At 42.6% G+C, this 11,863-nt stretch overlaps 1 protein-coding gene across 1 annotated transcript; it reads right to left on the bottom strand.

The window, feature by feature from the left end:
• Positions 1-775: 775 nt before the first annotated feature.
• LOC126334879 (hexamerin-like) lies at positions 776-10,488 on the bottom strand. Its single transcript, XM_049997578.1, has 10 exons — positions 10,380-10,488; positions 8,931-9,064; positions 8,668-8,826; positions 8,032-8,209; positions 6,740-7,047; positions 6,493-6,651; positions 5,320-5,493; positions 5,106-5,234; positions 4,688-5,003; positions 776-1,274 (listed from the first exon to the last, which is right to left on the bottom strand). The coding sequence occupies exons 1-10, from the start codon at positions 10,453-10,455 to the stop codon at positions 877-879; spliced, it is 2,031 nt and encodes a 676-aa protein (XP_049853535.1). The 5' UTR covers positions 10,456-10,488; the 3' UTR covers positions 776-876.
• Positions 10,489-11,863: the final 1,375 nt, after the last annotated feature.

Raw genomic sequence — 11,863 nt, 5'->3', positions numbered from 1 at the left:
GGAAGGTAGATGAACATTGTGAAAGTAGTTAACTGTAGACAGCAGAGTAGTTATACAGATACAGACGTTAAGTTTTTTATCTCTTTAAAAATGAAATCAATTGTCAGCTGCCCAATTAAAATATTTTGTTATTATTGCATTAAGCAACGTTGTCTAATCTGTCGCCTTATGAGGTTCAATATCAGCGTATAACATACATCAGACTGTGAAATTATGATCGGACCATTGTGCTGCTAATGACTGGCTTAATTTTGAAAAAAATATAATTCAGTTTCTGGAAAAAATACAGCTTCGAACAAAACTATAAATTTAGTTTCTCAATTTTTTTGTATTTTTTTTTAATGCCTTAACCAATATCCTCTCATTCTGTCCCTTCTACTACACAGTATTTTCTACATATTCCTTTCCTCTCTGATTCTTCACGGTACCTCCTCATACATCACCTTATCAGTCCAACTAATTTGCAACATTCGTTGCACCACATCTCAAATGCTTAGATTCTCTTCTGTTCCGGTTTTCCCACAGTGCATATTTCACTACCATACAACGCTGTGCTCCTAACGTACATTCTCAGAAACGTCAGAATTTTTAAAATAAAGGTTTAATAATGTTTTTTCACTTAAAATAGCTACAATTGTATAGTATGGCTTGGTGACGTGATACTGTAAGTGTCCAAGGCAACGTTATAGGTTACCGAGTATTTGGATAAGTTTCAGTGTTCGGGAGTTCATAAGGTGAAGATGAGATGAGGATCAGAATAAATGACGCCAATCGATTAAAGCACTAAGTCTTTATTTTTCTTGTGAGTGAGGACACATGAAAATGAAGATGAATTTCCACAAGTAGTGCTGTCAAGGTGATGAATGTGGTGGCAGCTCAGACAGTGCTGTTGATATCTTCCAGGCGGCGGTGCACGACAAACGTCTCGGAGGACAGGACGTTGGGTACGTCGAACTCGTACGCGACGACTCGCCTGTCGAACGGGAACCCACCGGCCTGGTTGTCGCCGAAGGGCAGGAAGGGGTGTTCGGAGCCCTGCACGGCGGGGGTGACGATGGCGAAGACGCTCAGCGGCAAACCACTGCGGGTCCCGCGGGGCAGCGCCAGCCGCTGTGGGAAGCCGAAGTGCGAGCGGAACTCGTCCAGGAAGAACTTGTTCTCGCCCTTGATGGCGCCCACGGTGGAGTAGTAGAGGTCCGAGTGGCGTGGAGCCTCCTTGGCAAACAGCGGGAACTCCTTGGAGCTGCGCCTGATTTCGTTCTCACCAGCGGCCACTAGAAAGTTTAGCATCCAAATCAGTATAGTAAAGCCAGAAATTTATTACAGAATACTACATTGGATTAGATGTTGGTAGAACATTCTATCAAATTCTAAAGGTGGCAGGGATAAAATACAGGGACCGAAAGGCTATTTACCATTTTTACAGAATCCAGATGGTAGTTATAAAAGTCGAGGGGCATGAAAGGGAAACAGTGGTTGGGAAAGGAGTGAGACAGCGTTGTAGCCTCTCCCAGATGTTATTCAATCTCTATATTGAGCAAGCAGTAAAGGAAACAATAGAAAACTTTGGAGTAGGTATTAAAATCCAGGGAGAAGAAATAAAATGTTTGAGGTTTGCAGATGACATTGTAATTATGTCAGAGACAGCAAAGGAGTTGGAAGAGCAGTTGAACGGAATGCACAGTCTCTTGAAAGGAGAATATAAGATGAACATCAACAAAGCAAAACGAGGATAATGGAATGTAGTCGAATTAAGCAGTGTGATGCTGAGGGAATTAGATTAGGGAATGAGACACATAAAGTTGTAAAGGAGTTCTGCTATTTGGGGAGCAAAATAATTGATCATGGTGGAAGTGGAGAGGATATAAAATGCAGACTGGCAATGGCAAGGAAAGCGTTTCTGAAGAAGAGAAATTTGTTAACATCGAGTATAGATTTAAGTGTCAGGAAGTCTTTTCTGAAAGTATTTGTATGGAGTTTTGCCATGTATGGAAGTGAAACATGGACAACAAATAGTTTGGACAAGAAGAGAATAGAAGCTTTCGAAATGTGGTACTACAGAAGAATGTTGAAGATTAGGTGGGTAGATCACATAACTATTGAGAAGGTATTGAATAGAATTGGGGAGAAAATGAGTTTGTGGCACAACTTGACCAGAATGGATCAGTTGGTAGGATATGTTCTTGAGGCATGAAGGGATCTGTTGGTAGGACATGTTCTGAGGCATCAAGGGATCTCAAATTTAGCATTGGAGGGCAGCGTGGAGGGCAAAAATCGTAGACGGAGACCAAGAGATGAATACGCTAAGCAGATTCAGAGAGATGTAGGTTGCAGTAGGTACTGGGAGATGAAGGAGCTTGCACAGTATCGATTAGCATGGAGAGCTGCATCAAACCAGTCTCAGGACTGAAGACCACAACAACAACAACAACAACAGAACATACGAGGGTAATCCTAAAAGTATGGTCTTCTATTTTTTTGTAAGTACGGAACTCTGTGTGTGTGGCAGTTGGTCAGACTATTACGAAGAGTGCCTCACTCGCTGTGTGTGAAATCCGCACGCCGCGCTCAGTCTTGGTTTGGCAGCCGTTGACAATGGAACTCCCGTTTGGATGTTACCGCCAAGTGCGAATTGCGCGCAATTATTCGGTTTTTGAACGCAAGAGGCACTGCGCCGATTGAAATCCATTGCCAACTGACGGAAGTGTATGGTGAGTTGTGCATGGATGTCAAAAATGTTCGTAAGTTGTGTAGAGAGCTTGCAGCTGGTCCGACCGAAATTAATGACGAACAAAATTGAGCGGGAGACTGTCAATAGCTGAGGAGACAGTGCTGAAGGTTGAGCAAAGCATGCGTGAAGATCGGCGGATCATCCTGGATGATGTCTTCACGTTGGCTCCTGAGGTATCCAGAAGCACCGCTCACCGAATTTTAACGGAAACACTTAACTACCGGAAGGTGTGCGCAAGATGGATGCAACGTACGCTGACTGAGGACCAGATGCGGCAATCAGTTGAAGCTTCCCGCGCATTTCTTCACCGCCTTGGAGCGGATCAGGACTACTTTCTGGACTCAGTTGTCAGGGGTGACAAAACCTGGGAATACCACTTTACACTTGAGACCAAGCAGTGGCGGCACGCTTCTTCCCAGCATGGCGGCGAGCTGGTATGAGATGGGCATACGGAAACTGCCACAGCGTCTACAAAAATGCATCGTCAGAAATTGTGATTATGTCGAAAAATAGCTAAATGTTCAAGTTGTAAACGGATGTAAACGTTTGTAGAAATAAACAGGTCTATGTACTTATAAAAAATAGGAGACCATAATTTTGGGATTACCCTCGTATATATGAAGGTGCTTAGCTATATCGTTAGAGTCATAAATACCCCTGCTTGTTTTATAAGAGTGATCTATCCCTCTTTTTCTGGTCGTTATTTCCACAATAACAAGAGAAAAAATATTTAAGTGTTGAGTTCAGATGTTTGATACTATAAAAGTAGAAGTACCCCTAGGGATGCAGAGAGGACTGCACGGAAACTAAACGACATAACAGTAGGACGTGACATAATAAGTGGATAGAGTGCCTCTCCATCTTTTTTCGATTTGTTTTAAATGACATGGAGTAGTTGCAAAATGCACCACTATGGAATAGACGCGTTAGAAGATGTAGATATATCATTCTGACCATACTGTTTCATGGTATTAGTGTACTCCTGCAGCGAGGCAATAGTAGCTGCCGTCGCTGCATTCATACTGAGGTTTGCTTCGAGACAGTTACCCCTATCGAGCAGTTGTAATTTGAAGTATAAATTTGGAGAGATTCTCCATCAATTGACATGGTTCTGTTTTCTCTCAGTCTTCTAGTTTTCACACAGTTGTCTTTATGAACCCTGACGGTACTTATCAATAATCCTGTACAAATGTGATGCGTCAACATTTATATAATGATAATATTAATAATGATAATGTTACATAAAATAACACTAAATGAGGGAGACTTCCCCAGCAACAGTGGCAGCAACTTCTGTAAAACTTTTAAACAAAGCCTCAAAACTTACTAACCACCTAACTTGTTCTTCAAAAATGAGGATAGAAAAATAGCCCTCTACAAACAAGAAAACTGAAATATTAGTGATCTGGTTCTAGAAATTGTGAAACATTGAGGAACAAAGAGCAAACTTTCTAGAACAAAATCCAGGATGCACTAACACAGACTACATTCCCCATAGCACAGATGAAATCCAAAATATCAATAAAGGTTTGAAGAATGAGAAGGCCCCTAGGGAAGATTTAGTAATTACGGCAATGTGGAAAATGGCAGGAGCGAAAACAGTCAAGAAGCTAAACATTAAAACACCTAGTCCACGAAAAAGATACAAAACTGATCTCAACGACTACAGAGGAATTTGCTTCCTATCATTGACTTGAAATGTTATTTCAAACGTGTTACAAAACAGCCTGGAAAGCTAACTGGACAAAAAAATTACGAATGTACCAAGGAGGGTTTGGAAAATGACGATACTCTGTGGAACAACATTTAAATCTGAAAATTTCTAATCTGGTATGGGGGGATTAGAACCAAAACTGATCTGATATTCACACTTCCCAATATTGTGTCCATGTGTGTAAAAATATTTTGCCTGAGTAGAAAAGGTAGATCAAGAATGCAGCAGAACTCATTACTTACGTTTCTGGTTGAACTCGTCCAGCAAGAAGTAATACGGCCTCCTCTCCTCCAGTGTCAGTTCACGGCCATACGCGTCGTACTTGGGACCAATGAAAACTCGCACCACAGAGTCGATTTCCTTGTCGCTCTTCACTTTAAGCTGGTAGTAGAAAGGCTTGTGGTTCAGGCGGTACTGGCGAGCCACGAAGTTGAATTTGTCGCCTTCTTCGGGCTCGGAGAATGACAGGGCGTTGTTTAATTCGATGTCAAAGTTGTCGAAGTAAGTGACAAGCTTGTCGAAGGAGATGCTCTCAATGGCAACACCTGGCAGCTCCAGCTGGAAAAAAACGTATTAAATAGGTTACAATTGATCTTCCTTTGATGGTTGAGAAAACGACGTATGTGTGGCCTACGATAAGCGATAAATATCTCTACTTACCTCGCTCTTGGTGTAAGGTGGCAGTTTGTTCTTGTACTGGTAGAAGAATGAAAGGATTCGCTTGGCAATTCTGTAGTACACCGGGTCTCTCAGCTGTGTTTCTGGCTGTTCAAGTACGCTGGCGGGTGTCTGCAATGGTGAAACCAAGTTGTGCATTCCGTTTCTTTGGTAAATCAGCAACAAGCCAGAAACTGAACTGACTAGCCATACTTACCCCGTATTTGTGGAACGGATCAGCGATGTGGCCGAAGAGAGAGATGATGTACCTGTAGATAGAGCCGTAGAACTCGTGGTTGACAGATTCAGCATTGCCCTCTATAATGTTTCCAATGATGTCGGTCACGTCTTTCTCCCTCAGGTTGAATTTCTCGAAATCATGCTGTGAACACTTAAGTACACATGTACAGTTGTGTCAGACGTGTATCGAAGAGAGGTAATAGTGAAATGTAAAGAGTGATTTTTCAAGCATTTGTAGATTTGGAAAAAGCTTTTGACTATGTTTACTGCACCTCTTTGATCTCCTGCTTGTACGAGGGATTAAAAATAGATAACAACACACACTATAGTTTTAAGAGTGGAAGGACACGAAAGGGAAGTAGCGACTGCGAAGGGAGTGAGACCGGATTGTAGCCTATCCATACGGTTATTCAGTCTTTATGTGGAGAGGCAGAAAAGTAAAGCAAGGAGAAATTAGGAAAGAGAATTACAGATCATGGACGAGAAATAAAAAGTTCGAGGCTAACCGATGACTTTTTAATTCCGTGAGAGAAGGCAAAGAACTTGGAGCAGTTCTTGAATAGACAGGATTGTGTCGTGAAAAGAGGCTACAAGATGAACTTCTACTTAATTAAAATGAGACACGAGTTGAGCAGAAAATAAAAGTGACGATGGTATGAAGTAAACAGGGTATAAAATTCAGACTTCCTACAGAGTTCGTAAAAAAGAGGAATTGGTTAACATCTAATAAGGATTATAAGTCTTAGGAAATCTTTTATCTGAATGTATTTGTCTGTAGTATAGCCTTGGTTGGGAGTGAGACGTGAACGATAAACAAGAGACAGAGGATGAGTATCAAAGCTTTTGAAGTGTGGACCCACAGAACAGTGTTGAAAATTAGATAAGAAGCTAATGATAACATACTAAACTGCATTTGAAAAAAAATATGGACCATGTTGACGAAAACTGGATGCGTCCAGAATCATAAAGGAGCGTCAGTTATGTACAGAAGGGAAGTGAGGAAGGCAGAAACTCTAACGAGAGACCAAGAGAGGAAAAGGTATAAATGTAAGTGACAGTAGCAACGCAGAGAAGAAGAGGATAGACTGGCGAGTGGAGCAGCAATTGATCCAGTTTTTGGACACATAAATAAAAACAGAATGGTACTTACGCCGTATACGTAGCCAATGTCAATAGCGTCTCTGATCCTCCTTTCGTAGTTCTGGATGCGCTCCACGTACAGCGAGTCGAAGTTGTAGGGGTACACACCTTCAGGGCGTACGGGAGCCTCAATTCCGTTCTGCAGTCTCAGCTCCGGGTAGTAGCCAACCTGAAAATGAAAGTTAAGTTTATTTCTTTGCCCTGTCGACGCCACACTTGTCAGACAACGTCTGCGCTGTCGCTCATGCTGGCGTTACCTGCACCGGTCGGGTGTAGTCGATGGGCTTAACGTCGGGCAGGTTGTTGGACAGCCTCTCCAGGTAGTAGCGGGCCAGCAGCTGCTGGAGCAGGAAGAAGAAGCCGGCGCCGCGGTGCTTGAACACGGGGATGCTGTAGTTGCTAGGGTTCAGCCAGAACGGGCTCTTGTAGTGGAGGTAGGCGAAGAAGGAGTTGAGTCCGACGTCCTCGGTAAAGTAAGACACCAGTTCCTCGGGGTTTTTGGCGACGGGGAAGCCGCTGTAGTTGGCGTAGAAGATGTAAGGCTCCTTCCTAGAGCTCTCCACATCTACAGGAGAGAAAAATACACCGTGTTAGTTATATAGTATCATGTTCCAGGGATCATGAGTATCTCTAATCGTGATGATTTGGAATAAGTCATTTTACATTACTACAACGCACAAGTATATGTAAGTATGCCTACTTGCTAATTACGATAACGATAGAAACGGAAGAAATGAATTAAAATTTGTGCCACGGCCGTGATTGGAACCCGGGTCCCCTTCCTTACCAGGCTCGTGTGTTAGCCATTACATCTGCCTAGCAAACAAAGAGACCTAGGTTCAAGTCCCAGCTGAAACACTATTTTTAATTCATTTCATGAGCATCTATCGTTATCGTGGCTAAAAAGAAAAAAAGACTCAACTGTCTCAAGGAAAATGTAATTATACTTCCTAACCATTGTCAAATAAATTTTGGTTTGAAACTTCCTGGCACATTAAAACTGTGTGCTGCACCGATACTCGAACTCCTGACATTTTCCTTTCGTGGGGAAGTGCCCTGTCAATTGAGCTACGTAAGCACGTCTCAGGCCCCCTTCTCACAGCTTTACTTCTGCCAGTACCTCGTTTCCTACCTTCCAAACTTCACGGAAGCTCTCTTGCGAACCTTCGAGAACTAGCACTCCTGAAAGAAAGGATATTGCGGAAACATCATGGCTGAGCCAAAGCCAGCCGGCGAAAGGCAAAAGTCACGAGTTCGAGTCTCGGTCCGGCACACAGTTTTAATCTGCCAGGAAGATTCATATCAGTGCTCGCCCAAGCACTTGCCCGCAAAAGGCAAAAGTCATGAGTTCGAGTCTCGGTCCGGCATCCAGTTTTAATCTGCCAGGATGTTTCGTATCAGCGCACACTCCGCTGCAGAGTGAAAATCTCATTCTGGTAGTTTTGGTTTGTTTGAAGGATATTTTCTGAGTCTGTTAACATCAGAGACACATGTCTCCAGTAGCCTTTTACTGACGACTGGAATAGTTAAGTCTTGCCTTGATGCATACCTTGCAGGCGAGCGTCATACGCCTTTTGGATGACTTCGGCATTGACAAAGAGCTGCGGGTAGATCTCGTAAGGAGCTGGCAGCGTGACGTACTTGGTATCCTCGCGATGCAGTACAGCAACAGTGTATGAGTAGACAAAGAGCCCTTGGTTCAGGTGTTCTTTCGCCCAAACGGCCGTCTGGAACAAAAAGAAGACTTCATTAGCTCAACAAGAATTCATCGATAATGCAACGGAGTGCCAAGGGTTTACTGGCTTCAAAATATGTTGTAGTTCCAAATGAAGCACTGCTTCCCTATGTCTCCCTAAGAGAAAATCAAGTGTCATTCACAATTGTGTAAGATATTCATGAAAATAAATCCTTTTAATTGTGCTTTTTCCTGTGTGTTACTTGTTGACGATCCCCTGTGCCATCCTGTATCTACACTGTTAATGTAAACCATGGCAGAATGGATAATTAGACACGGAGGTCTTGATGTAATCAGACATAGTGTATTACTAATTAAATAACGATCTAAATAGGTGTAGTACACTGACAAGTGAAACGTTTGTAGGTATCACACACGACCAGGTTGGTAGCACAAACATTTCCATTTGAAACTCTACTATCTCTAAAGTATTTGTGAAGGTTTCCTTACCTTGTAGAAGGTGTCAAAGTCCTTGGCGTAGAAGAACAGTTCAAACAAGGCTTTTGCCTGGTAGAAGTGCTTCTCGTAGTAGACTGAGAACACTTCTCCTCGCGGCAGGAATCCATAGTCAACGTAGTACTTCCAGAAGACTTCGACTTTGTCCTTGTACTGCAATATTAACGAAAACGTAAAACTGTGAGTATTCTATTAATAAAATAGTTTAAACGATCAGTGTTGCCCTTTGACTATTTGTAAACTTCGGTCGGTATTACCTGGTACTTATCGACGTTCTCAATTGGCTTGTAGGACTTCGCTATTTCTTGTTCTTCTTTGATAATTGTTGGCTGTTGGACATGATAGAAGAGCCCTATAAGCTTCCTTTGTTTCTCCAGAAATTCCTTGTCGGCTGCAAGCAAACAGACATGGTTTAACGCCAAAACTTTTCACAAGCTCAATAGTTCTACAACAGGATAAATATCATGATTAAGTTTATTTTAAAACTAAGAACTCCGACAGAAAGTAATCTCTTGTCCACAGAAATTGCGTTGTATTTTATGTCCTATTAAACTGGTCTCCATTTTAACATCCATAAACTGCTGATGTACGATCACAGTTTGTTCTGGAAGAGGTAAGCAACCTTAATTCATCCATTTCAGGTATTTGATGTCATAAACCAAGTTTCCGTTATCCAGTCAAAAGTAGTAAGTAGCCACAAAAACTTCTAGCTGGGTTCGTTCAAGGAGACTAACAGTCAAATGTCTCAGAATCGGATTCATTACAGAGGGAGTCCCTCGTATATCTTAAGCTAACTGGAGACTAATGACCTTTAGGTACTGGATTGAGGAAAATGCATCCCAAAACACTAGTAATTAACAGTATTCTGTATAAATGCCCAAATCATACAACAAATATCTATATATCTATAGAAAATGAGTCGTTTCGTACAGGCCAGGGTGGCCGAGCGGCTCTAGGCGCTATAGTCTGGAACCGCGCGACCGCTACCGTCGCAGGTTCGAATCCTGCCTGGGGCATGGATGTGTGTGATGTCCTTAGGTTAGTTAGGTTTAAGTAGTTCTAAGTTCTAGGGGACTGATGACCTCAGAAGTTAAGTCCCATAGTGCTCAGAGCCATTTGAACCATTTTTTTAATAGTTTAGTGTTTAATAAGTCACCTTCAGGCCATCTTTGTGCTGTGTTTCTCCACTGCAGCACAAACAGAACCTAATAAAAATAAGTTGTGCGTGGTATTAGTATCCACACTGCTGCACACTCAAAACTTTCTGCCTTTGACTTACCTGTAAGGTCTAGAATGTATGGCAGAAGACGGCTGAACGTTTTGCAAAAGGCAGTGTAGGGTCACCGTCTAAGTCTTTTAGGAATTTTCTCTAGTATCTCGTGCACATTCTTCAATTCCGACTTTACATTATCCCACACGACAGAAATTTTCATATGTTCTGAATTTTTGTAGTCTCCTTTAAGCAGTGACCACAAACTTTCCCTTCCTCTAACAAAATTATGCGTCCCTTTTTCTCACTGTTCGGTTGTCGTCTGCATATACGCAAGCCACATCAATCAAGTTAATTTCAATAGTCTACACCAAAATTAGTTTTAAGACAAAAAAACATAAATGAATCACAAAAGTAGCATGAAGCCTTATTTTCTGTACACTTGTGTGCTCTCCAGGACACTGTTTGATGTACCAATAGCTAAATGTAAACTTACGCTCACTGTGCGGTACTGCCGTGACCACCGCCAGGGCAGCCAACAGCGACAAGACGACCACGGTTGCAGTCCTCATGTTGCTCGCTGAGGAAGTACGCCTTCTGCAGCCGAAACCTGAGGTTTTATAGACAGTGCAGCGTGAGATAAGGTGGTTATCTGGACATCCTGGCCACAGGAGGACACGTCTGCAGTGGCAATGACCGATCAGAGGGCGGCCACAGTATGCGTGGGGTTACGCAACGCCTGCCCACCGCCTGGAGGTCGAAATCGCAGCTGCAAATGAGCGGGAGCTAGACGTCGGCTTGAATGTACTTCTGCTCACTTTGTGGTACAGCCACATCAAAATTGTACCAAAATTTGCTGTCTTGGGTTGGGCTCATAAGAACTGTCTAACTATCGTTATCCTGATACGATTTGTGTAGCCGCAGTTAAAACTTTTCATTGCCTTCAGTAGGCAGAAAAGGGGGATAACGTTTTCACATCTCCAAAGGAACTCACAGCCCTCCTATTAAAATTAGTCGTGCAAGTTCCATAGCTGAAAATTAGCAAAAACCTGCATTGCTTACCATTTCTTGGAGAATTTCGAAATTTATTCTCAAGGCTCCTAAAAATTTCCTATGTCAAAACATAGGATACGAGGGACTTATTTCGCTTCCCATCGATACTTCTAGTTTTTTTCGGAAGCCAGCAGTATACATGCAGTTTTAAATTACTTGCAGAACCCTTAGCCAACGGCCATACCATGTTATCACAACCACAGGTGGAAACATAAGCGGCCAAAGACACTGATAGCTAGGGCATAGCCTCCTATGGTAAACTAACATACACAAACAGCGACAAACGTCGGTAAGCCACTGCACATCAGCAACACTGACTGGAAACTACCAGCTGCTACTAGAGCCGATCAACAGGCCACAGCAGAGACACCGACGAGCTCGCCCACACGCGTACAAACAAACTGCCAAAATTCCCTCACACTGTGTCTCCGGTATATGACCTATCGCCCACAAGATCGATAACAAACCTAACTCTTACAGGTTGCTGACGCTGAACGAGGACTCGGTACCAGCACCCAGCGCCAGCCGCCGAGCAGCACAACGCACAACGCCAAGGTATCGACAAGCAGTCAAATGGACTTCAGAATGAGTGACAGGTATTTGAACACAGAAATAAACCTTCCAGAAGCAAGGGAAAGGGTAACAGTTGTCAAGAATAATACATCAAATTACCTCATCAAGAACAGAGAACAGGACGCTCTGACAGAATTTTATTTAGTAAGTTCTTGTTATAGCAAATGTTTAAAACCATCTGTGCAAGAAAATAAAAATTCCAATTCTGGAAGTGAAATGGACAATCAACAGTTCAGTGATAATAATAATTCAGTAGACAGATCAGATGTTAATGAAATGCAGAATGTAACATCAGAAGTAAACAAGTCACAGGAGCCTGAAGAAAAACATCATGCTGATAGCAACTTCAAGGAA

This window comes from Schistocerca gregaria, chromosome 2 (genome assembly GCF_023897955.1).
Source record: "Schistocerca gregaria isolate iqSchGreg1 chromosome 2, iqSchGreg1.2, whole genome shotgun sequence".
In the NCBI taxonomy this organism is placed as follows: Eukaryota; Metazoa; Arthropoda; class Insecta; order Orthoptera; family Acrididae; genus Schistocerca; species Schistocerca gregaria.
This window is presented reverse-complemented; position numbering and strand designations above follow the sequence as displayed.

Excerpts from the sequence above, each read along its gene's own strand:
- LOC126334879 (XM_049997578.1), bottom strand. The coding sequence starts at position 10,455 with ATGAGGACTGCAACCGTGGTCGTCTTGTCGCTGTTGGCTGCCCTGGCG. Across the intron at positions 9,065-10,379 it reads GGCAGTACCGCACAGTGAGC|CCGACAAGGAATTTCTGGAG; the intron begins GTAAGTTTACAT and ends GTTTGCTTGCAG. Across the intron at positions 8,827-8,930 it reads AGAACGTCGATAAGTACCAG|TACAAGGACAAAGTCGAAGT; the intron begins GTAATACCGACC and ends TTAATATTGCAG.